This window comes from Hippocampus zosterae, chromosome 20, assembly GCF_025434085.1.
Source record: "Hippocampus zosterae strain Florida chromosome 20, ASM2543408v3, whole genome shotgun sequence".
NCBI lineage: Eukaryota > Metazoa > Chordata > Actinopteri > Syngnathiformes > Syngnathidae > Hippocampus > Hippocampus zosterae.
The window spans coordinates 8,105,655-8,131,238 of record NC_067470.1 but is presented as its reverse complement, the minus strand read 5'-3'; the positions used below and the strand labels follow the sequence as shown (position 1 = coordinate 8,131,238).

Below are 25,584 nucleotides of genomic sequence, written 5' to 3'. Positions count from 1 at the left end.
CACAACCTTCCATTTAAAAGCTCGCTCTCGAGTCGCTGATTTATGACGTTTACAAAACACCCCGGAAGTAACTGAGTCTTTTCCTTTGTTTTAAAGTGTTTTATTCCTTGTAAAATATGTAGATATCAACATTTTATTCATCCACCCATTCATTTTCAACGTCGTTTATCCTGAAAAGGGTGCTGAAACCTATCTCAGCTGACTTTGAGCGAAAGTCAGTCGCTGTGGACAACTAAAATATCAATGACATTTAAAAAAACCCCAAAAGAAACAAAGAGTGGTGCTAATTTATAATAGATGGATACGTGCTGTGTGTCATGAATACCAATAGATGGCAGTAATGTCCAAGGTCTCGTTCCGCTTGCTGAGAGAACCAAAAATAAACCGTTCTGACAACTGAACTATGATGTGACGTGAAATACAAGACTAATCACTTCTATTTCATTTTACTAAACCAATGAATTGGCATCTAAACTGACACGGGGCCGTTTACGGCAACAAATGGGTGCGCTGAAAGAAACGAACCTGCCACCTACATTTTTAAAAGTGCTTTCAATTCTTGACTGGGCGAAGTTAAATTCGGTTTGTGAGCTGTCCAACTGTTGGTAAAGTTAAATGATTGCCCAGCACTTCCACCTTGTGTCAAAAAATAATAGTACTGTGCTTAAAAATGACAAATGTCATCAGCGACTAATTGATGTCAACTTGAAAAATCTGAAGTTGTACAACGCTTAGAGGTAAGCAGAGCTGCAGTGTTAGCACAGATTAACATGAGCGAACAGCGTTACCAGAATTAGCCTCTGATAACCAGCCCATTTTCCAAATGTTGGGCTAACAGGCCTCGAGATTTCCAGGCCTCCCTGCTCCCCCAAATGTCTGAGTAAAAGTTACATAATTCTCTTCGATTTATTTAGTTGTACTGGACACCTTCTTTTTTGTAGTTACTGTCCTTTTTACTGCTCAATAAATAAAACCACAAAAACGTGCATTTGGTCTTCCCCCTCGCTTGACGGCATTACAAAGCATTTTAAAATAATCCTGCTGACCAAGTCACATTCATCCTAGATGGCATTTCCTTTTTTGTTCCACGGTGGCAGTTGTGCCGAGTTCAATGGCGTTTCGGGTTGAAACAGAAAGGAAAACAAAAGGCAGGATTCAGCCTTTATTTTCTGCATTTTATATTGATGTTTGCATACAAACATTTACTGTAGTTTTCCGTTCACTACTGCAGGAAGCGGAAGTTTACTTTGAAGCTCAATGTCCACAACAAACACAACAGCCTTTCCAGATTAGCACTTTTATTTGATAAATTGGCTCTTGTCTTTGTCACAAACATGTTCTACTTCAACCACACACACACAAGTATCCCGGCGCTTACTGTACTCATCATGGCATTGACCAAAACACACACACACACACACACACACTTATTCGGCATCCATTAACTTGCAAAACTAATGCCTAGTTGACTGCTTGAACTGAATTGAGTTAAATTGAAATTATGGAATCACCTGCCAAACTATGCATTTGAATGTATGGGGTCAAGCAGAAGGGATGCGACCACCGATAGAGCTTTGATCTAATAAGAATCATCATAATGAAAGGGCTGGAAAACTGAACAGCCAATATGAGAAACAAGATTTGAAATCTTACAAACCGCATCAGCAATTTTTTCCCCCTTGCTCCTCCTCTTCTTCTTTTCATGGTGATATCAAGTCCATTTAGCGCTCCTTGTATGACTGAGCCGTTCGTTCGTATCCGTAAGGCCACTTTATTAGGGAATTGTACAAGTCTCATCGCCCCGCAGCTCATATTCCGTTCACCACAGGTGCAGGATTTATTGGGGGTGGGGGTTGGGGGGGCAGCAAAGCAGAGACTCCATGTGTTCGAGGTAGTGCCCCCATCGTCCACTCCTGAACGCCCAAGCGCACTCCACTACGCCACACACGCGTGTGTATGTAACAGCGCAGAAAAATAGATTCCGACCCCTCCACACACACAAGTTTGTAAAATCACCTCAATAAAGTCCAGAGACACACGTGATCCACGAAGTCCTCGCCGCAGTAAGCTTTTTTTGGGGGGTGGGGAGGTGCGCCTCCGCCCCCCAGAACCCTGCCCACCCCTTCCCAACCACATGAACAATAGGCATGATGATTCCAATTTGTGTTTGCCGGTGGCAGTGAGTGCGGCAGTACAACGTTCAACCGCTTCCTTCTTCCTCATTGCTTGGTGGTAGGCGGGGTGCGCCAAATGGCGGCGGCGGCGTGCATGTTTTACTTGTCCTCCAGGACGGCATACTGGTTATCCAGCTGCAGGTGCTGCGTGGCGGCGGTGGCGTTGCCGTCGTCTCGGCCGCGGCCCTTGTGCTTCACAACCTCAAACGTCTTGTCGATCTCGCGATCCCTGGTGACAAGGAGACAAAAGTTACTTTCAAAATGGCAACCGCGATTTTTATTTCTTTCTTTTGCAAAAAGCTCCCGCTCTCCGCTTTTTGGTCAGAAACGCGCCGCGAAACAAAAGCATATTCTACCACTGATTACGAAAGAAAAGGCTTAAAAAATGGGTGAAAGAAGAGTTTACTCTTTTTATTTATATTATCGCAGAACAGAATATACTTTGGGTCTTTATAGACAAGTCAATATGCCTTATTTAAAAATATATATATCTAGAGTGAGATTTCTTGAACTTTTTTATGTGTAGAAATCTTCAATCTAATTTTCCTTGCGTCTTATTTATGCTGTTCAAATTGTTTTTACTTCTGCTTTTTTAGTACATAAACAAATAAGCCTCACTCACAGATTAATAAAAATCTTGATGTGTCCCACATAAATTGATTTCTCAACTTTTTAAAACCTTATTTTTATTTGACATTAAAAAAGCTGAAATAATCATCTTTTGTTCTTTTCAACATAATTTTCCTCTTAAAACGTTTTAAATGTTGCTGCATACCCCAAAGGAGGTATGCAGTAGCGCCATCTGGTGGATCGCATGAGTTCACGTTGCAATAAATGTGTGACGATTTTTTTAAAACCCTCCCGTTGTCCTCATTTCTTGTACACACCCTGTGTCCTCCGGGTCAAAATGACCCATCTTTACTTAACCCCCCAAATAAGCAGCTAAATTGAATTTTAAACACCAAATTTCATATTGCTTGAAGAAACAACTTGTCCTTCACCACATTATGGGTGATATAGTTCTCCCTAGTCACTTGTATTTCTATAGCTTAAGAAGCGGAAAAAAATATGCGAAAATGAGTTATGGATGCATTTGTATTCATTCCAATGACTAAAGTTTCTTTCTTTTTTTCCCCTCCAGTAAACTATTTAGGACAATACAAGACAAAAATATGAAAAATAAGACAAGCCATTCAACTAATTAGCACATGTAGCGCAGTACGCAAGTGCACAGCCTTTGCAGATACATTTCTTTCACCTATAGCACACAGTATGTGTTTTACAGTCCTTCTTTTGAGGGCAGAACTGGCCTTTCTTCCTCTTACTTGCCCTCGCTGGGGAAGTGGCTGTGGATCATCAGGTTTCTCAGGAGCTCCTGTGCGTTTTGTTCTGCATGTCTGCCTTGTTGGTTGTATGCTGCTTGAGGACCATGTTATTTTGCCATTTTTTGAAAGGAAAGTCTCTCTTTCAGCTTCAGGGATTTCTATCTTGTTCTGAAGATAATTCATGCTCTGGGTTATATTCCTCCCCATCTTCTTCTGATACATCCTCTACTTCCTCTTCTGAATCAGTTGTCTTGCTGCACAGCAGAAAAAATCAGCTCTAGAGCCTCTTCAATGTCATAACGCACACTCATGGCGTCAGCACAGAGAGAATTTGGGGTCCTGTCATCTGTAGCACCTTTATAAACCCTTGAAATCCACAAAAAAATAAGAGTTCTGCCATCTGCTATAACGACACCTATCTCGTCTTATTTATGTCTACTACTGTCTTGTTCACGTGTTCTACTAATTGATCCGAGACACAACTAAAACATTGAAACATTCTATGGTGTGCAAATAATTTTGTGACCTTGATTTAAACCCTATTTGCATCATGGGTCATTTTGACCCGAAGAGCACCTTAGTACTTTTTTTGTACAGCTTCCATGGAAATTTGAATAAAAACATCATTTCAATTTTTCAGCAGTTGAGGCCAATCTAGGAAAAGTCATAAAATTTCAAGTTAAAAAATATCATTTAGGGGATTTTGGGGGCGTTTTTAACATAGTGATGGGTCATTTTGACCCGAGGACATCAGGAGGGTTAAATGGGACTTTATGCCATTTCTTTATGATGCGTGGAATTACTTGCGCGTCTCCACGTGCTTGCCGGTGGCCATCAGGGAGGGGAACTGGGTGTCGCTGAAGATCTCAGGGGGTCCCTGGGTCTGGCCTCGTTTGGACGAGGAGTAGCGAGCGCCAGGGGGACGGTACACGCCCGCCGGCTTCTCGGGCGCCTCCACGTCCTCTGCGGAGCACAAAGGAAAGAATAATCAACCACCATTCGAGAAGGGGGGTTGAAAGTGTTTTTTACTGTTTTACTACATTTTAAATTTGATCAGAAAAACATTCCTTTCATTTTTTTTCGACATTTAGTAACGTACCAATTGTTGTAGATTCGTACGTACGATGATTGCTTCATCATGCCATGTTGGCAAGTGAAGGGTCACTACTCACCAACTGGTGGAGTCTGTGCTGGGACATGAGTGGACTTATTCCAAGGGCCGGACATTTTCTCACCACCCGCCGTGAGGAGGACGTCACCATCCTCGTCGTGCTCCCGGTCGCCGTATTCGTAGTCATCTTCCTCCTTGTCATCACTTGGGGAGAAACAAGCGAGACATTAGGGCAACGCCGGGACACTTCTGAAGGGACGCGTCACCCTCACCTTATCTGCATTGCTTGGAGCCTCAGGCCGCTGTAGTCCACCTCTTTCTGCTCCTTCCAATCCTCGTCCTCCTGACCGGAAGGGGACCCAGGCCACTCAACATGCAGTACTGCACTGACTGTTGGACCCTAATTTTTTTAATTTTTAATAGACCAAAACAATTCCTTTCAAAACGTTTTATTCCTAACTATTAGCAATTAAGTAATCCCTTAATTGCTAAATTCTATTTTAGCTCTATGAGTGTTTTACACACACATTATCTGTAATTAGTACAGAGTAGTTGCAGAAGTCGGTTTTTACAATTTCAATGTGATCGTTTTACGGCTACTTAGGCGCTTTTCAGGCGAATGTTCAAGCGTCAATTGCTCAGTGTTGTCGGTTGGAGTTGGAAGTACGACGTGGTGCGACGTACGAACAAACTCGGGTTTGGTCACCGCCGTCGGAACGGAACGGCGTCGCAAAGCGAGGACAACTGGACCGACGTCCTAGTGGGGGAGACTAAACAAACTAAAATGGCGGCGGCTCGCCCTCTTTTCTCATCTCGTTCATTAAAAAAAGACATCACTCGTAAAAATTGTTTGACTCTAAATTGAATTAAACTAACGAGCGAAGTGTTTCGACAGAGTTAGTGACCGTGTCAGCTAGAGAAGCAAAATGCTAAGCGGTGGTTAGCAGCCGGTCAACACATGCGCCATGAGGAGCATATGCTAGAGAGCTAGTCGCAATTTATTTCACAAACCACTTTTTAAAAGTTCATTTCTCATCATTTAAGTGTCATGGGGGAGTTTCACGTGACTTGTTACGGATGTTACAAGTGGCGGCTTACAGTCAATGACTAGCCCACGTTACCTTGTCCATGTTGCCGTCCTGGCCGTCGCCTTTAAACGACTTTTCATTCTCCTTTTTGCTCCTTTTCAGGCCCGTGGAGGAGGCGGCCGACTCCTTGGCCTTGCCCTTGTCTTTCTTCTTCTTCTTGTCTCGTTTGGCGAAAAAGTCGTCCAGGCTCTTCTCGCTTGACACATCCGCCATTTTCAAAAGAGAGCCGCTAGCTTTTTTAACACGCCGAAGCAATGACACACGCCAAGTGGAGAAAAAAAGTGGTTCTCGTGTGGGGGAAGGTGGAAGGAGGAGCAGGGCGGCCGCTACTAAACGCAGCCAAGACAGTCAGTCGATTGACTTTCTTTCGTGCCGTGTGACCACTGTCAAAGGCTGGTAAAATAATAATATGAAAATTTGTTCAGCGGTGAGTCCTTGTGAGGCGTCAGCTATACTGTCAAGCATGCCATGCACCGCACAGGAAATCTGACAAATCAGCATCGTGACCCGGTAGTAGATGGACATGAACCCGGAAGAATTACCACTGTTCGTTAAAACTTTAAAAAAAAACATGTTATAGTGTACGTATTAGGTTTATTAAATATTAACCTCGATAATAAACCAACTAATGTTTTTTTTTAAACGTCACGTTTACGCATGAGTTCAATTCCAACGCCCGTGACGATGTAACCCGAATTAGTACGCGGCGTAGTCTGTTATAACATGTTCACAACATTAAATTATGATGACCCCGACCTCAATAAACATTTTACTTTTTGCATTGCGCCTCATTATATAGCCCTATAGAGTTCCAGACTGCCCCGAAAGGGTTGCATTTTGCCCCCCAAACAGTGCAACTAAATGATACATTGCCTCGCGCATATGTGCCGATAAATTAGCTTTTTTTCATTCTTTGTATTTTTTTGTTGTTGGGTGAAGTCAAGGGAAACGCGATAAACGCCATTAAAATGTTTGCGCGCTGCACACGTTAGGTGAATTGCCCTTATGGATGAATAAAATATATCATCTTAACAAAATGGTCATACTGACATTGATTTTGCGGTGATACAGTGCATGATATCGCTGATAAAGTGCCCAGGTGAATAAAATATATCATCTTAACAAAATGGTCATACTGACATTGATTTTGCGGGGATACAGTGCATGATATCGCTGATAAAGTGCCCAGGTGAACTTTACAAATGCCAACTGTCTATTTGAGCTCCACACTGGCAAGAGCATTGTCACAATAATTGACAGCAAAACAAGTACATTCATGATTTTAAAATGTTTATTTATAAAAATTAAACCATTGATTTGTGTGTCTTTACAGAGAGGAATAGCAGAGAGCGTGTTTGCTTTTTTTATTTCATCTTTTAGCCCCGTGCAAAGGAACCTGTCAGCTGGGTCTGGACAGAGAAGCGACTCTTGTTCTTTCTCCCAGTTAGACAAATGTAATTGATGTACAAAACATATATGTAGTAACTCTACAACATTTGACATTGAATTAAATAAATTTGCCGTTGTAGGTCAGCACTACTGGATAGTGTTCGGTCCAACTAAAGTCAAATGGGACAATCTAGCACACTTGTTAGCAAGTAAATGAATTACGTTAGAAATTATGCTGTTAAAAAAAATGACAAAAAATAAAAACTATGGTAAACTGCAAAAAGAGCTATTAGCAAACTTGAACATGACTTGAACCACTAGAATTATAACACCTAAAAAAAAAACTATACTGTGATTATGCAGAATGTCCGATACAGACGGAGAAGCTTTATTTGATGTTGTTTTGATTATTGAACCCCCTCCCAACAAAATGAACAAAATAAATGTGAATGTCCAAACCCAGATGCTCGATTGGTCAACACATTGGCTCAGTTTTCACAAGCTCGCCTCCGTTAACATTTGTACATTATTCACACCACGATAAGAAAAATGATCTCTCAATATCGTCAAGATTATTAAATTAGGCCTGTCGGGCAGAAAAATAAAGCATCCGCTACCTTCACATCACACCAGAACATAACTTCAATGATGATAATATTAAAAAGAATAACACTCTGAGGAGGACAAGTACCATTTCTTTAAAAAGAATGACTAATGTTTCGTGTCTCCCATATGACCACAGAAAGAAAATCGGGATATCGGACATTGAGCACACTAAATGGCAAAAATTCACAACGGGTATATGATCTGTGAAAATTTCAACGCACGTCTTTACTTTCTATGATTCTCTCAGTCACGGTGGCCACTTGCAGATAACATTTTTTAAAATTCGAGTAAAATGTCATTAAAACATTCTATGCTAATCATGTCATTATTGAAGAAGTTTTTCTGCTCCTGTATGCTTAAGAACAATGTTCATTTTCAAACATGCAGAATAATGCAAAATGTTCATTTAAAAGAAAAAAAAAATCTTTAAAATTTTCAGAAATTTTGTGGAATTGGAGATGCAAGGATTCCGCCAGATGGCAATGACTTTTGAGGCATATAACGTCTGGGTGTGTTTTTTTTTTTTTTTTTAAACATTTGTCTACTACACGACTGTACTTTGTCAGTCAAGATTGTGGTACTTGGAGATTTTTTTTTTTGGTGGCACTTGGTGTGAAAAAAATTGTAGAGCCACTGTTAAAGTGCGTTTTAGGTTGATATTCAGATTTTACCCAAAAGCTCAATATCCCCACAGATTTGCGAGCAGTGTAGATATGCATGATATTGCCGCATACATCAAATAACCTCAATTGGGCGTGAAATGATTAAAAACAATAAATTACTTGTTTAAAAATTTGTGTGGCAGTGCAGCAATGATGCATGATATGCTTTTTTTTCTTTTTTTTTTGTCAGTCTGTGTATGTGTGTGTGAAGGTAGCAGGATGTCATCTACTATTTACACTCCAAAAACATTTTACAATCTAGTCAAAATATTTTTCCACATGTTACAGCTAGGACTTCTTTTTTTTGTTTGTCTTTGGGATGTTAATAAAAATAAAAAAATAATAAAAAATAGAAGCTAAAAACGCAAAAAAAAAAAGAACGTTAGCCGGGCAGGAGGAAGTGTGGAGGAAATGTGGTCTCCATGGCGACTGAAGGCAAAGCTGGATATGAGGGACCACTATCCTGGTCTCTTGGAAATGGATTCATCTTCTTGTGCAGTGTTTTATGACGTGAAGTGTTACGTGGGCATGGCCGTCTCCAAACTGCGGCGCCCTTGTCGCAGCTTGCGCTTGTTGCTATACAACGCCATCTCCTCTAGGGCTGAGGTGGCGGGCACCAGCATCTCGACCTCCGTGCCGGTGGCGGGACCTAGATAGAAAATACAGAAACATACGTGCGCACAGTTAACCTCAGACGAAAGTTCTAAAGTTGTAGAGGATAGTGGTGCAAGCAGAAAAGATCCCCTGCGAGATTCCCAACGCGAGAAAACAAGCAGGAGCAAAAAGAGATGGCGATGATGTCATAAGGCACCAAGAAGAAATACGGTGAAATCCAAGTGGACGCAATAAAATACAGAGGAAGCGCAAAAAGGCAACCCGTTTGGAATTGGACTAAAATGGGAAAAATAAAAGTTCGTCGCGAAACTCTTCTTTGTCTATTTTCTAGTGTGCGTTATCCTGCCCCCTGGAGGCCAATGTGATGAATGTCAATGCACATTGAAACCGTTCATGAAAACATGGTCCCCAAACTGTTCATTTCATTACATGCTGGAAATTTTATTACGTTATCAGAGTAAGATTTTATAAAGTAAAACACTGGGGGGAATAATTGTTGCCGTTTTTTTTTTTGAGGAGCTGCAACAGATTAACGGCATTTCATTTCTTGGGGGAAAGACGATATGAGTAAGTCAGACCACCGCTGCGGTGAACTGACAATGCGGCTTTGCAATGCCATTCCTGGTTAGTATGTTGTTAATTTGGGCTTGTTTTCACATTGGTGTCAATAGGAGGCAACTAAACTATCACGTTAGCATTTAAAGGCAAAGCAGTCCACTCCCAAACAGTCACTCACACACACACAGCCTCCTACCACTACTGAGCCGCTTATCCCATGTGGACACCTGAATTAAAAAGGGACAGGAAACACGTTTCTCACTCATCCTCTTGTTCAGGGTTGGTCATCAACTCAGTCAAAAAGGAGTGAGGCACACTTACCCGGATGTAGCGAGCCGTCGTCGATGAACTGCAAGTCGTCCACGGCGTCAGGAGACTGCGAGGAAGCAAAACCACAGTCAGTGGAGAAGTAGCAGGGTGTGCGGTTTCAGAACGCAAGCTAACTGGGAAGATTTTAAGTTAGCTCATCAGTGTCGTGGTATTAAGGGAAGGTCATTGCCACAAAGCACAACCAGTCAAAATACCAAAACTGAGCCAGGAAAAAAAAAACGGTTCCATTAGCCTTTGGTTCCACCAAGTACAGTTCAAACTTTCCAATTTTTTTTAAATAAAAAAAAAGTGTTCCAATTTTCTTACTCTCCTTCCATTTATTTCTGATACTATATATATTTTTCTCCCCCCCCAACCTGAGTTGTTTTCCTAATGACAAATTTTTTCATGAAAATTACAAATCGGAATTTAAACTTTTTGTTGTCATAAAAAAAAGATGAGATTAGCCAAAACTTCCTATTTTCTATTTCCAACTGCAATTAAAATTTGAATGTTGAAAATGACATTTTCTTCAAATATAAATAACCCTTAACTTCCATTTTTTTGCCCCCAATGTCAACGTAATGTTTCCACAATCGCACATACTTTGTATTTTGTAACATTTCACTCTTATCCAATTCCGGAAAAAAACCCCAAAACCTTTTGAATTAAATTCCCTATTTTTTCTGATTTAAAAATATCATATTGTCCATGCAGTCAACTGCACGTCAAGTTGTCCCGACAGCACTGCACCACACCATGGGGAATCAAAACTGAACCATATACCTGTAGCTTGGTGGAAACGTGACTTTTGTTTTAACAGCATCAAAAGCAAAAGCGACCACGTTGTGCGACTAAAACCAAAAGCAGACAGATAAGCAAACATTTGGGTTTTTTTCCCAACAAGCACACCACAGGAGGACCCCCCCACCCCCCCAGCGACGAAAGCCATTACAGTTTTTTACTGCTCGGAAAAAATACAAGTGAGCATAAATGAAGTCTCCTGGGATCCATAACCTGATTAATTGATTAGTGACTGCTGAAGATGCTTTGTGAGTGACAGAGCAAGACCCAGGCCTGGTTTGTTATATCCTCTCGGATTTGTTTAGAAAAACTATTGGCAAGGTTCAGCGTTGGGGAAAGGAGGCCACGGGGGCAAGGGGGTGTACTGTGGGTATGTGAGGCTCAGCATGCAGCTGATACCTGAATGTCGTATACCGGTTTGGAAGAGGGAATGGCGGCAAACTGGCGGTAGTCAAACCTCTTTGACGACAGGGACTAGAAAGATGCCAAGACAGGATGGGGGGAGAAGAATAGGGATGGTGGAGAGGTGGGAGATTTGTGTGTGTGTGGGTGGGGGGGCATTCAAACAGGCGGCGGTGAAAGCGTGCGGTGGAGTGCAGGGGAAGGAACACGTGTGGATTCTCAGCTGCGATTCCAGTGGCGGGATGTTGGATTCATGCCAATGGGGCAAATCATTTTATTCATTTTACAATTCCCTTCAACGGGGTTCCTAATTCTCTTTTGTTTGATGTTTAGTTTGACAATGAACTCCAGTTGGGCGCCACCAGACAGCATTTGCATCTTGAAAAAAAAAAATCTTAAATCCGGTCACTCGCATCTCAAGGCACCACTGTGTTGAGTATATAATTATATATCTTTCATTCATTCATTCATCTTCCGAGCCGCTTGATCCTCACTAGGGTCGCGGGGGGTGCTGGAGCCTATCCCAGCTGTCTTCGGGCAGTAGGCGGGGGACACCCTGAATCGGTTGCCAGCCAATCGCAGGGCACACAGAAACGAACAACCATTCACGGTCACACTCACACCTAGGGACAATTTAGAGTGTTCAATCAGCCTGCCACGCATGTTTTTGGAATGTGGGAGGAAACCGGAGCACCCGGAGAAAACCCACGCAAGCCCAGGGAGAACATGCAAACTCCACACAGGGAGGCCGGAGCTGGAATCGAACCCGGCACCTCTGCACTGTGAAGCCGACGTGCTAACCACTGGACTACCGGGCCGCCCTAATTATATATCTGTTATATATAATTATATCTGGGAGGGGTTGCTCTTACCAGTCTGCCAGGGGAGGTTAGTCCTCGAGGACTGATGAGCTCTGGGAGACAAGGATGTGAAAGACAAGATTAAGTTCAACAAAGTTATATAATCACATAGTAAAACAGCTTCCTACCTTCCATCGGGGTGGGGGAGGGCGTGGGCGCCGGCGAAGGCGACTCAGCCAACTGGTCCAGGGTGCTTCGTTTCCTCCCATCCCGCGACTTGGCGATAACCATCTGAGCCTTGAGGGCATCCTGCTCCAGAGACTTCATCCTGCCAAGAGAGCAAACCACACATTAGGCAAGTGGGCGGGGCCGGAGGACGTGAAAAGACAAGGCCGCACGCGCGCACCTTTGGGTGTCAATCATTTCGAAATCTGCCTGTCGGCTCACCCCTCACACGCAAACTTGCTTGCAGGCAAGTGTGCATTAGTACAAATGGAACAGCAAGGCAGAAAAAAAAGACATGCAAGAAGCAAGACAACAGCGGGAAGGCAGCAAAAGAAGCTTTCAGGCCCAAAGTCACCCCTCACACCCCACCCCACGATGCCGTGCTTATGTCCCCCAGTGGCTGGCGGGGACCCGCGGCGCAGACCTGAGCTGGGAGGCAGCAGAGGAGGAAGCATTGGAGACGGCGGCTGCCGTGCCGTGAGAGGCCCTCACTCGAGCTTGGTAGAGCCTCTTAGCCAGGTCCTGCTCATACTGCCTAACATCGTCCTCCAAGCCTAAAGGCCTGTGCCCCCCCCCAACCCCCGCCCCCCAGTATGATGAAGCCAAAGTGGTATGAAGAAAAGATCACCAGGACAGAGGAGGAAAGGAAAACACAGAGAGAGGAAAAAAAGGGAATATTGTCGCAAGTTGTGAAAACTCATGAGAACAGTAGTGCGTTGAGGTCTGGACTCATGGTCCTAAACATACAAATATTTTCAAATATATTTTATGTCATGGATTGTTTCCATGGTGAAAGATGATTTTAAGTAACAAGTGTGGTCGGAAAACAATTTCGAGTTTGTCATGGGCGGAGATTAGATTCTGACGGTATGACAACGGTGAGCAAAAATATTGCAGTCTCACCGTCATAAAATGACAGTTTTAAAAGGTTTGAAAATATAGATTAATTAAAAAATAATAATACAGTAGGGCGGCCCGGTAGTCCAGTGTTTAGCACGTCGGCTTCACAGTGCAGAGGTACCGGGTTCGATTCCAGCTCCGGCCTCCCTGTGTGGAGTTTGCATGTTCTCCCCGGGCCTGCGTGGGTTTTCTCCGGGTGCTCCGGTTTCCTCCCACATTCCAAAAACATGCGTGGCAGGTTGATTGAACACTCTAAATTGTCCCTAGGTGTGAGTGTGAGTGCGAATGGTTGTTCGTTTCTGTGTGCCCTGCGATTGGCTGGCAACCGATTCAGGGTGTCCCCCGCCTACTGCCCGGAGACAGCTGGGATCGGCTCCAGCACCCCCCGCGACCCTAGTGAGGATCAAGCGGTTCGGAAGATGAATGAATGAATGAATAATACAGTAAAGCATCAAACCGGTAATTGGCCATTGCTAAATCTCAAGGCACCACTGTTGAGTTCTCGCTGCGAAAAGGTTCCACCGGAAAAAAGGAACAGACCAACTGCCAATACGGAATCCCAAAGAGCAGGCGGGTACGGTCTGAATTTACCGTGCCGCTCTCCACATGGCTCTCTTCTCAGCCTCCAGGGCTCGCTTCTCGGCGGGGGAGAGATCCTTGTCCAGGGCCACGGCCAGCTCCGGACTCTGCATTCGGAGCCTCTCCTGGTGCCGGCGCTCGGCCTTGGCTGTGCGAATGGGAGCCGTCGAGTCGCCGGCATAAACGGGGGGCAAACTGGGGGACGGGTGGTGGGAGACACCGGAAGCCACGTGAGGGTTTTGGTCGGAAAATCGCACGCTTGGAAGTGAGCGTTGACCTTACCCGGTCATGGAATTGGGCCGCTGCTCCAGTGTGAAGCTGTCATCCAACGAATTCCTCGCCATGTCTGCTTTACCGTCCACTGGCGAAGGCCTGCGGGGAGAAAGCCATTGACGTCAGTCTCAAACATTAGAGAGGATGTTTTTCTTTAAAATGAACGTGTTTATACCGTGAGCCCCCGCAGTAGTTCGGCGGCACGGCGCACGGCTGCGACGGCGTGGACACGGGCTCCACGTCGTACTCCACTCCGTCCAGCAGCACCTTGCCAGTCACCTTCATCTGGGCCACATGCTTGGCCAAGTCCTCCTCGTCGTCCTCGTCCTCTTCGTCCAGCAGGTACTCACGTGCCCGCTGCTCAAACTTGCGCTCTGCGTCCAAACAAACATCAGGTGACGCGATTTGCGGTAGAAATGCACTATTGAAATGAAAATCAACTACAGCTTTTGCTCTCTGTAGGTGTAAAAAGCAGGATTGAAGAGGAATTCACAAGGCTCAGCTTGAAGCACTGATCTTGCTGCTTCTTTCAAATTTATTCAGAAAAAAAGGAGTGCACCACCATCTAATGAATGACATTATCCCCCATCCCCCTCAAAAAACATAAAATAGTAGGACGATGAACCCGGAATTTGCAATGGGGGTGTTCGTGTATTTTAAAAGACAAACAGGAAAATGCAGCAGGGACCAACCTTCTTCCTCCCTCATCTTCTTAAGGTCGTCTTCGCCGACCAGCGACACGCGAGGTTTGGGCTTGTCGGGCGTCTGCTGCTTCACGTCGATCTCAAAGTACTTCTGCCGGTCCCGGAAGGAACGCTGCTCAGGGCTGTCCTTGCCACCGGGCGACGGATTCTGCGAGGGTAGGGAAGCGTGAATGGTCAGACCTCAAAGTTTCCACAGAGGATGACATGGCAGGAAATGTCGATTCAGCAGGATCTGAAAGGTGAAGCGGCAGGAAGCAAACGCGAGAATAACCCAGCACCATTTGTCAGAGGTGAGAGTAAGGCAAATTTGAAGTGATTGTGGCAAAAATCAAGTCACCATTCAATTCCAAGCAAGTCAAATCAAGTCATTGCTTGGGTTCACAAAGCCATACATAATTTTGCTCATTTGCAATACAGTCAGGGGAAAAAAATGGTTGGACTAACCTTGCTGCTGCTGTTTTTTGTTCATTTTAAATGCCTGCTACAGCTTAGTTCATGTTTGACCATCTATCAGTTAGCTAAGCTATGAAGCTAATGTAAAACATAGCATAAACACATACCAGTACCATTGCTAACACATTCACAATCACATCAGTTGTTTTAGTTCCAGAACAAGTCAAGAACTTTCTTCTCAATTAACTCATTCAGTACCAACCAATTCTGGACCAAGTCTGAAAAGACGTTTAAAAAACGTCTTTGGGAGTGAATGAGTTCAACACAAAGCCAACATGAAGTTTAGCTCATGTTAAACTAGCTACTGATTAGCTAAATAGCGGACCAAATATAGCGCGTCGCATAAAGTCTACTCTTTACCCAAAAAGTACCAAACTGTCAACGGAAATCTGACTGAAGTCAAGTCACGCGAATGGAGCATTTGTAGCTTGAAAACGGAATTAAAAGATTGGCAATGCACCCCGGAGCCCGCCACCGGCCAGACAAAAGCACACCAACGGGAGCAGGGCTGCTCGAGGCGGCGGCTACCTGCGTGTCCAGGGACGGCCTGGAGATGCGAGGCACGGCGGCCATATTGGTATACTCCCAATGGTCAGACAAGAGGGTGGGGCGGGGCGAGACCCCGCCGCCCCCCTCCTGAGAGTCCGTGCCGTCGTAAAACACATCGTTGTTCGACTCAGGCTGTAAGGGCCAGACGGTCGGAAGGAGTAAAAGCTTGGCGCTTAAATACATCACGGAGTCATTTAGGCATAAGTAGTGTTTTGTTGTTGGGGTTTCTTTTTTTTGGGGGGGGGGGGGGTATTAATCACTTTCTGATTTTCAACCTTTGTGCAGCTAGAGTGGTCAGGTCAAGTGGGCTCTATAAACTGCAGAAAGTCTCTTAAATCAGACACAGGAAATAATATTTGAACGCTTCGTTGACGCCTCATTTGATTGGCTGGTATGAGATGACGAATCTTCACTTTGTGGCTGCAAAATTCACTGCGCACGCGATGTGATCATTTCTACGGGAATCGACTCACATTTGGAGAAGACTGCTTGGAATGGAAATTGTTCCTCACACCGTACAAGTCCTGTTTGAAAAAGAAAAAAATATTCATGAGGACGAAACACAAAGACGCCGGAGGATAAAGACTGAGATGGAGCAGGCAAATAGACATGACTTCCAAAAAGTTTGGACTTGCGGGCGAAATGTTAAGACGAACCGAAAATGAATTTGATCTTTTGTCAACTTCTGAATGTCCAAATGTTGAACGTTTCAGGATTCGTTCGACAAGTTGGTGTTCTCTCAAACAAGGACATAAATGGCAAAACTCACAGCAGGTGTTAATCCAAGACATTTGAACCACAAAAACATGGGGTGATTGTCACGATACAAATAAGTCAAAGTACATTTTAGGTTCATCTTTAAATTTCACACCAAATTTCCCGAACGTTTTGAATGTACAAGATGTACGATGCAAACATTCGTGCACGTGCAACACGAGCGGACGGGATGGATCAGACGAGCTGACGACACCGCAAGTACGAAACCAATGATTGCATTCCACACGTCACAGCACGTCACAGGCGCCTTCTGGAGGCGGCGAGTAGGGGGGGGGGGGGGGGGGGGGGCACGGCATGCCCTGTCGTGGTGACGCGCCACCGATTTCCCGCCGCGATTCGGGCCTACCTGCTCCGGCTCCAGCGCCGCCAGCGAGCGAGGCACGGCGGCAAACGCCTTGTACGCCTGCTTGGCATTCATGGGCAACTCGTAGTGCGAGGTGGGGGAGGGGGCGCGAGGCTGCAGGGAGGGGTGGGGGGGGATGAGGGGGCCGAGGGTGGGGCCGGGTGGAGGGGGGGCGGGTCATGGTGAAGGAGGCAAGGGGACAAGACAGACAAACGAGAGGGGAAGACGATGAAAATACTATCCGAGTCGACTGTGAGATTGGACGGGTGAACAGTATGGCGGCTGGTTGTGCGTGTGGAGGAAAAGAAGGGGAGGTATGCCAGAGAAAAGACAAGACAGTAGGGCTTGCAAAGCTCAAACCAGGACGACTTCGGACACACGGAAGAAATCAGAAGAATTAAGGCAGATATGGAATCTCTTTGGTTTGTTTCGAAAGTACAAAGATTTTTCGGCGACGGTACAAGACCTGCACCTTGGCTCGAAGAGAGTCGTTTGAGCGTTTACACGATATCCTTGAAACCCATCTTAGGGTTCTTGTACTTGGACGCTCTTTGTAAGACAGTTACACTCAAATTAGAACCACTGTGCAAGGGCTTTACAGCTCTTTTCTGGCATCTACACGTGATTCTAAACTATTCTTATTACATACGGTAGTGCCAATTATTCGCGCATTTTCGATCTTCATGGCAGGGTTGGTCCCCAACTCCACCCCCACAAAGAAAAGGTGTTTTCCTGATTATTCCTAAATACTTGAAGCTATCAGAGAATACCCCATTTTTTGAAAATGATAAATTCATAAGGCACTGACCGAAATAATCACACGCGTAAGTTTCAAGACATTCTATGGGTTGTAGGGAATTAAAAAAAAAAGTAATTTCTTGTTAATTTACTGAAATCAAACGCTATTTCAATATTAGTACTGCGAGTGGCCTTAGAGAAATTCCACTCGCTAACATATTGTGCAATGGTTCTCAAACTTTTTAAACCAAGTACCACATCCAAAAACGTCAAAGGTCAACGTCATCATTAAAAACGAGGTACTACTGTTTCTAATTGAGTGATTCCCCCCTGATACACCCCAAGTGAAAAAAAAAAACAAAAAACGATATTTGTAAGACACAGTTTGCTGAACTGTCTTACGAACGAAGACCAAGAGCGCTCGTACGTGGATCCTCAAGTGGGATCTCAGCCGTACGCACTAAAAAGCTCAAACAAGAAGGCCACGAGAGTGCAGCCCTACGTGGAGGTGAGGGGTCTTACAGAGGTCTGAGAGTTGAAGGGAGAGGGGCCATGCTGGAAGGGGCTGGGACAGAGGCCGTCCGGAGTGGCCGGGGAGGTGCTCGCTCGCACGCGCCCAACGGGCAGGATGGCGCCCGGTCGTGTCTGCGGATACAAAAAGTCACCGTGAGACATCGAGACGATATTCGATTGGTGGTTTCTAATGGCAGCCGCACACTCACAGAGGATGACGTGTGGTCCTTGGTGTTGGGGGTGGAGGTGAAATGAATGCTTGCCTATGAAAGAAAATATGAAGAATTGTGAAGGGGGAGGGGGGGGAGTGACCTCACAGATGTTAAGTACACAAACAGAGCTATAAGCAGACCAATGTTAAGAACTGCGACAGCTTCGAGTACAGGGTGGGCCACATACAGCGTAAAAAAAAATTCTCTTTGTTTGAAGTTTAGTTTGACAGTTAACTCCAACCGGGAGTGGCATTTTTCATAGCCGGAAGTCTCTTTTCCGCTCACTTGTTCACGATTTGCTCAAATTCTGCTTATTGCAAAGCGAGTTGAATCGAACTGTATCTCGAGGCAAAGTCAAAATGGCGGCTTTGACCCTTTCCGCGTGCCAATAACGATAACCTGTAACCTGATAAGTTGTCCACTGTCGTAACCGCAGTCCCTGAAAGGTTTATTCGAGAAAAACCTCCCGGGTCAGGTCACTTTGTATCTAAAGGCACCGCTGTCGTATCGAGCGTAAGTGCATCTGGGCAGTTATCAACTCCATGCTCAGTTTTTTAAACAGCAGGCTTCCGAGCAAAAAAAAAATCTAAATAAATAAAAAGCAGACAAACAGTCTATGGGGCAGTAGTGTGGGGCCCCCACTTACGAAGCGGGTCTCCCTGCCAGAGCACAAGGAGCTGTTGGAAGAGTGGTGGCTGGTCTACGAAGGGAGGTGGGTGGGATAGTCAAAAGGGACTCGTGGCAAGACGAACACAAAGCGAAAAAAAATAAAAAAAGTGACGTGATTGCAAATGATGTGACCCGCTGTGAAGGGCTCACCGGCTGGATGGTCGGCGAATAGGAGGCTTCTCTGATTGGACTTTCGGTCCTGGCGTAATCTGATGAAGGAGTCTGGAAAATAAAAAGACGTGGAATAAACAGGCCGCGTTAAACTTTTTGACATACCGCACTGTAGCATCTGTGACGTTTTGAGTATGTGTGTGTAATTTTTTTTAAAAGGGGCCTAGTGTGGTGAGTGATGTGGGTGTCAGTGAATTGTTGTAGGGTTGGCATGACAATAGATCCTAACTAGCGATGATACGCTACATTAGCTAACATCAATAAATGCTATATTAGCTAACGTCAATAAGTTGCATGCAAGTGTGGCACACGTAGCACGTCATTGACATTTTTTTTAAAGTGACACTTGAAGCTGCAGTCTAAATCCAATGCTAGCTAAAATGAAGCTAAAATTCACCAGGTAAAATTTTCGTCCCGTTATAAAACATTGTTAATCTCCGCATTGAAGAGCGACCCCCGGTTTATGAGCGAAACGGGGGAATGTGCACGCCAATGAGAGCCGTCCACTTCTTGGGCCCACGATAACAAAAGTCGATGCGGTGATTCATCGTTTCGTCTCATCCATCCAAATTCAAGCGGGCAAAGGACATGCACTTCTTTGTAGCGTCTTGCCGGGCCTCAAACAATCCTTCACGGCAACTTAGCGTTCCCACTGCAGCTGTTGCCGCACACATTCCAGGCCTATCTTGACACGAGTTTGTTGCATAGCATGCCGCCGCCCCTAGAAGGCATATTCAAGAGTTTTTACAGTACGCAGCCAATTGCAACAGGCAGGGCAGCACTGAGACATACTGGAAGTAAGTAGTGTAATTCAGGGCAAGAGGCAGAGAAGGTCTCCAATAAATCTCCACTAAACATAGACGAAAGAGAATATATGCTCGTGAGTATTGTTCGTTTGGACCTGTTTACAGTGGTCTGCATGACACGTTGGCAGACCTTAATTTAAAAAAATAAATAAAAAAATTGGGATTGGTGTCTTAATAGACACTTCTCAATGTGTCACTCTTACAATCGTCTTCACTGGTGCCGCCATCTTTGTGGACTTGTTGTGGGGAAAAAAATAAAATAAATCAAAAAGATCACTTCAAACGCGACCATAAACAAATAGATTTGTAAACTTGTAAAAACAACAGATTACTCGAGTACATGACCTTCTACTACCAACATACACTAAGTCGTCTCACAAATCTTCCATTTGCACAATTGAAGAGAGGTTTTTAGAGTAAGTTGTGGCATTTATAAGCATATGGTCATTTTGACATAATATGACAAGCCTTTGGGATTTCGGCCTGCACAAGCTTATCAATAACTATTTTTCACCAAAACTTGTCAGCCAATCGGAGAAGACCCGCCCCCCCACCCAAAATGTAGCAATCGAAACGAAAGGGTCGAGGAGACATGTGGAGATATCATCTTTTTTTTTTGAAAGCATGTTTTGAGCAGAAGTCAGAAGGTGACAACACACCAAAAATATTTTTTTGTGGCACCCCCCCCAAAAAAAAAATTATCTGGAGCCATCGGCATCTTGTACCATTCCAACCAGACATAGTGGGTCTGAAACATATCCCAGGCAATAAACGGGGGGTGTGGGGTGGGTGGGGTGGGTGGGGTGATGTCACTGCATTGTCACACAACATGCCGGGTCCAAAGCACACTCGGGCAAAAGTAGTCTTGCCTTGCTGAAGAGCCAAGGCTGAAGTTGGCCCTGCTTCCCGTAGCCCACCGGTGGTCCAGAAAGGATCTGCTGGCCGGGCGGCAGACCCTTACCTTTGCGGTTGGCCACTAAAAAGGGGTTCTCCTTGAAGCAGATGGGCTGCGAGTCCACCAGAGACTCTTCACTTTCCTCAGATAAATTCAGAGTTGCCGTCGAGCCGAGGCTGTCTTCCTTGGAGGGGAACAAACTCGGGCAGGAAGCCGCGTCCGCGTCAGGCTTTGCGGGGGGGCTTAAGGTCAAGCTCAGAGGCTCTAACGGGGCGCCGTACTGGGCTTGCAGAGGGACCTCCATGGGGGTGGGTGGACTTAGAGAAGGAGAGAACTGAACAGGGAGAAAGGAAAGCCAGAGGGAGGATATGTACGGTGAAAGGAATAGGAATGGGAAAACCAGGAAATAGGAAAACCTCGGAAGAGAAAGTGAACTTTGGAGGAGAAATTAAAAGGCAATGTCGGGTTCTCCAGAACGTCCTCATCTAAAACTGCAACTGTTGATGCTAAAAATAAGCACGTCAATGGCGTTTTCAATTGTGTGTTAGCATTTTGCTAAAGGCAACGATTGGTGGTTGTTTGAAGTGCGTGTTCACGACCTGCCTAATACATTTAAATGTATTTAGATATCTAAATGAAAACAATTTTTTAAAATTAAAATACATGCCCATGGAACATAATCCTCCCCACTTTTCCTCGAAAGTAACCTCAGTTGACCAAATCACGTACAAGCAATGTTCAATTCGGTCAATTCAAAGGACCCGTCTTTGTTTAGGATACAGAAAACAACTGTTTCAAAAGTCCATTATGTGGTTCTATAAACACTATTTTTGTAGTACTTACTCACGAAATGTTGCCTCAAGTCAGAGTGAGAGGGATTTATTTAATTTTTTCGAAATGCACTAAGGAATGGCACCCAAATTTCTTTGTATGCTATACAATGACAATAAAGGCGATTCTGATTGCTTCATGATGTCATCCTTCAAGACTTCCAGGCCCTTTTATGCGTGCTTCAAGACTGACCGACTCTTTACGCAAGTGCCTTAAATAACCAATTTATCAGAGCAGCAAGACAGTTCGGCACCTTCCAAGATATGAGTCACTTTTTTTTTTTTACATCTTGCTCGACAAATACTCCATATATAGTCGGGGGAGAAAAAACTAAGACTAAAACTAATCAAACCTAACCAACCTGGTCGAAAAATGAATTAAACCTAACCGAAATTGGAAAAACAATTAACATGAAATTTAAAAAAAAACATCACAACCTTACTTACTAAAATCAGCGTGAAAGCATTTAAATCAATACTGAATCGGATCAAAAACGCAACCTAAAGAACCAAAATTGAATTGACATGACAATTCAAAATCTAGAAATGGAACGGCTGTGATGTCTGGAAAAATGAATGTACTGAAATGAAATAATAACCAGATTGACATTTTCCTACCGAGAGCTGGAAGCGTCCCCGCACGTCCGAGTCAAAGGAGTCGCCTTGGAAGTCAAAGCGAAAGGGCTCGCGACGGACAACACCCTTCCCCAACTGTCTGCCCCCTCCGCTCCGCCCACCCAAAGTGGCCCGTGTCCACTTCAGTGCCAGATGCAGGTTTAAAATATCACAAGAGGGGGGCAGCTGTCCCCGCTTCCCCCAATCTTGCCACCTCTCTGTCACACACGCGTATGGGGGAGACGCCTCATGTGCTGGCTTTTGAAACAGCACCCCGTGTGCTTTGGAACAAGCATGCTTCGTCCAAGGTCGGTTCTGTTAGCGTGGGAGGTGGGGGGTTGAGGGTGGAGGGGGGGTTGCGTCCAGAGCAATTGGCGAGGGCTTCCTTGAGGACGTTAAACTCGTTTGAAAACTGCTTTGTGGCTTACCCTGTTGATCTTCTGCAGGCTGGTGGTGGGCAGCGCCGCCAGGGTTTTGTAGTCCAGTTTTAAAGGTCCGGCGCCGATGCTCTAGAGAACGCAACACATCCGAAAATACATCCAGTCAATACGTTTGAAAAAAACGACATTAGGCTGTACATTGAATTGAAACGATAGGTCAACAGTGGGAGAGGGGGATCAGATTTCCGGGACGGTAAATAGTTTGCGGGATGTTCCTGGATGGGCTGAGGATTTTGACGCGGGTGCGAAATGTGCTTCGGTATTTCCGCAGCGATTATTGTCATTTCGCGTGCTCAACTCCAAGCGCCATCCAGGATTTGTCTCACCTCGCTCTCCTCTTCAAGCAGGCGAGTTGCCTCTTCTCGCTCCAAGCGCATACGCTCCTTCAACCCAGACAGGTAGGTGGGGAGGACAGTGCGAAAAGAGGAAGTTCACACACACACACACACACACACAATTTGATGGGAGGTGAAATGACAAAGCAAGGAAAAAAAAAAAGCGGTGGAACAGATGGAACGATGGGAGGATTTCACGCATGACCAAAAGGATAGAGCGGGAGAAAAAAAAACAGGGGAGAGAAAAGTATAGAATCATTCGTTCACTTTGGGAACAGAAATAGCATGCGAGGTCTCAGGTGACAAACAGCCAGACAGTAACTTCCCATTTTAAAATATTTAGAACTGATTTAGACGCTGTCATTATTTACTCATTTGTGTGCGTGTGTGTTCTGCATTGGGCAGAAACGAGCAATAGTGTTAATAATTGATTAACTCGATTTTTTTTAAAAACTTTGATTTCCACCCCACCCCTCCAAAAAAAAACAAAAAAAAAAACAGGACGCCTTTTTTCAAATTATCAGTGTAGAAAATGCACCAAAATATGATTTCAGATTCAGTTCCTGGTTTTGGACGGTCAGAAAATTGCTAAAAAAAAAAACCCCACACACACACAATCAGTGTTTCTTAGGGAACCATAACATTTCATGATGAATTTGGCGAATTGCTGCATGGAAAATTTTGGAACATATTTTGATGTCAAAATAATTGAATAGTTGTCTCGATTCTAAAATGTTGAGCTCCTCATTGTCGCGATCGACTCACCACTTTTTCCATCTCTTCCTTCTCCCACTGCGACGTCTCCCTCACCATCTCGGATTCCTGGAGAAGAGCGACAAGTCGGCCTCCTTAAGCGCCGCTTTTAAGTGCGTTGCGAGCCCCCCGCTTTCGATTCTACACTCCTTCACTCCGGACTAAATAAACGGCCGCGCACTGGTGCTGTGGAGTGCTCTGATGCATGAGCGCAGGGGCAGTAAAACCGGCCGCTACGGCTGAATTGCTCGCCGTGGCGCGCACACAAAAAAACGCTGAACAAAACCATTTGATTCACGCCTCCACTTTGGCCGAGCCCAAAAAGCCATTCCCGGTATGTTGATGACTGGCAAAAATTCTGGGAAAAGTCATCCCTTGCTCATGCTTGCTAATGACTTCCCGGTTTCCACCCCGAAACAACTTGCGAATGACTTATGATGAGCGTCTGCCACATAGAGATGAATAAAAAAGACTTGATTTGTGGTCAATAATCAATATTAGGACGATGAAGTGAAATCGCACCTTTTGTATGATGTCCATCTCCTCGGGGCTCAGGTCTCGGTCGATCGAAGAGATGCTCTCCATACTATTCTTCCGGACGATGCCTGACGCAAAAGGGTTGGCGATGATGCCGGGAGACGCCTGCCAACGGATATTTAGCGTGAGCTCCGTGTGTTCCCGATCAGTCAGATCAATTTACAGAAGGTTTTGGTACGAACATTGGACTCCTGGTGAGGATTCGCCTCCGCCGCGGGCACTTTGCGAGGGTCGAAGCCGTCGCACACCAGCATGACCAGGGAATCGCCCACGGCCCGCAAGACTCGCACGGCCTCCGTGTGCGTCATGCCCAGCAGGCTGTGGTTGTTCACCTCCAGGATGCGCATGCCCACCTGCAGCCGGCTGTCGCGGGCGGCAGCGCCACTTGAGCTCACCTTGTTTTGAAAGGAGACATATTTTCTCGTGTTTGTGAAAGAGGATCCCCCTGGATTTTTATTTTTTTTTGGGTGTGTGTGTGTGTGTGCCTTAATAAAAGACATTGGCATTTAGAAACAGCCTTTTGTATTTCTTTGGGTAGTCGCTGTGTGATATTCAAATGATCCAAATAAATTAATTTTGGCCAAAATAAAACCTCTCCTCTCACATGAAGACTTTGAGACAGTAATTCATGCCTTTGTCACATCCCGGCTCGATTACTGCATTGCCCTGTACTTTGGAGTCAGCCAGTCCTCCATTAAGCGCCTTCAGCTGGTCCAGAATGCCGCTGATCGCCTCTTGTACTGGTACTCGTAAGAGGGAGCACATAACTCCTACTCTGGCATCCCTTCATTGGCTCCCCATTTATTTTAGTGTTATTTTCAAGATCCTCCTATTTGTTTTCAAATCTCTGAATATTCTCGCGCCACCTTACCACTCTGAGCTCATCCGCCCCTAAAAACCTGCCCGGCGCCTCAGGTCTGTGGACCAGTCTTTGTTAGAAGTACCAAGAACTAAACTGAGGCTCAGAGGGGATCGAGCCTTTTCTGTTACTGGTCCGTCTCTCTGGAATGACCTCCCATTGAACATTCGGCAAGCCTCCTCGCTGCCCATCTTCAAAACTCACTTGTATTCTTTGGCATTCGACTCAGCATGACTTAGCTTTGTTCTTGGTTTTACGGTTTGCTGCTTTCTACCACCTTTATTAACGATTTGTCTTACTGATTATTGTGCATGTTAAATTGCTCCATGTACAGCACTTTGTATGCAGCGATGGCTGTTTGAAAGTGCTCTATAAATACTGTTGACTTGACTTGACAAATTGGTTTGATGAACCGAAACCTTTGTATGGGATGAATGTGCAAAGAACACGGAAATCAGCAAGAGGGCAAACTCTATTTCACAGCAATGTTCACCAAAACAAAATCACAATCAATTTCCAAATATGTAAATCCAACACCCAAAGATGAAAATCCACGTACAGATAA

The 25,584-nt window shown here is 44.9% G+C and overlaps 2 protein-coding genes across 20 annotated transcripts in view; both read right to left on the bottom strand.

Annotated features, from left to right (window-relative positions):
• Nucleotides 1-1,149: 1,149 nt before the first annotated feature.
• On the bottom strand, nucleotides 1,150-6,223 carry cdv3 (carnitine deficiency-associated gene expressed in ventricle 3). Of its 2 annotated transcripts, none has more exons than XM_052053866.1 (5): nucleotides 5,732-6,223; nucleotides 4,883-5,010; nucleotides 4,672-4,814; nucleotides 4,303-4,462; nucleotides 1,150-2,403 (listed from the first exon to the last, which is right to left on the bottom strand). In XM_052053866.1, exons 1-5 carry the CDS (start codon nucleotides 5,909-5,911, stop codon nucleotides 2,274-2,276), a joined length of 741 nt encoding a protein of 246 aa, XP_051909826.1. In that variant the 5' UTR covers nucleotides 5,912-6,223; the 3' UTR covers nucleotides 1,150-2,273. The 2 variants fall into 2 exon arrangements, with proteins under 2 accessions (XP_051909826.1, XP_051909827.1); XM_052053867.1 differs by having other exon boundaries at nucleotides 4,883-4,953; nucleotides 5,732-6,221.
• A 748-nt stretch (nucleotides 6,224-6,971) lies between these two features.
• The window catches only part of scrib (scribble planar cell polarity protein), a 54,198-nt gene continuing 35,585 nt past the window's right edge, over nucleotides 6,972-25,584 (bottom strand). For 2 of the 18 annotated variants that reach the window (XM_052053782.1, XM_052053787.1), the window contains 22 exons: nucleotides 24,343-24,555; nucleotides 24,146-24,265; nucleotides 23,636-23,692; nucleotides 22,862-22,918; nucleotides 22,524-22,604; nucleotides 18,929-19,000; nucleotides 18,756-18,809; nucleotides 18,107-18,160; nucleotides 17,907-18,029; nucleotides 16,650-16,760; nucleotides 16,000-16,050; nucleotides 15,506-15,658; nucleotides 14,513-14,672; nucleotides 13,996-14,194; nucleotides 13,830-13,919; nucleotides 13,560-13,742; nucleotides 12,493-12,630; nucleotides 12,032-12,171; nucleotides 11,916-11,956; nucleotides 11,041-11,115; nucleotides 9,850-9,904; nucleotides 6,972-9,004 (listed from right to left, as the gene is read on the bottom strand). In XM_052053782.1, the coding sequence (XP_051909742.1) occupies nucleotides 8,874-9,004; nucleotides 9,850-9,904; nucleotides 11,041-11,115; nucleotides 11,916-11,956; nucleotides 12,032-12,171; nucleotides 12,493-12,630; nucleotides 13,560-13,742; nucleotides 13,830-13,919; nucleotides 13,996-14,194; nucleotides 14,513-14,672; nucleotides 15,506-15,658; nucleotides 16,000-16,050; nucleotides 16,650-16,760; nucleotides 17,907-18,029; nucleotides 18,107-18,160; nucleotides 18,756-18,809; nucleotides 18,929-19,000; nucleotides 22,524-22,604; nucleotides 22,862-22,918; nucleotides 23,636-23,692; nucleotides 24,146-24,265; nucleotides 24,343-24,555 (2,358 nt within the window). In that variant the 3' untranslated portion in view covers nucleotides 6,972-8,873. The other 16 variants (XM_052053802.1, XM_052053791.1, XM_052053786.1 and 13 more) reach the window with 16 other exon arrangements.

What these genes read in the sequence shown, in the direction of transcription:
- cdv3 (XM_052053866.1), bottom strand. Translation starts at nt 5,911, where the DNA reads ATGGCGGATGTGTCAAGCGAGAAGAGCCTGGACGACTTTTTCGCCAAA. An exon ending in CTCCAAGCAATGCAGATAAG is followed by an intron (nt 4,815 to 4,882) that starts GTGAGGGTGACG and finishes TTTCTCCCCAAG; the next exon opens with TGATGACAAGGAGGAAGATG. An exon ending in AAGCACGTGGAGACGCGCAA is followed by an intron (nt 2,404 to 4,302) that starts GTAATTCCACGC and finishes CCTTGTCACCAG; the next exon opens with GGATCGCGAGATCGACAAGA.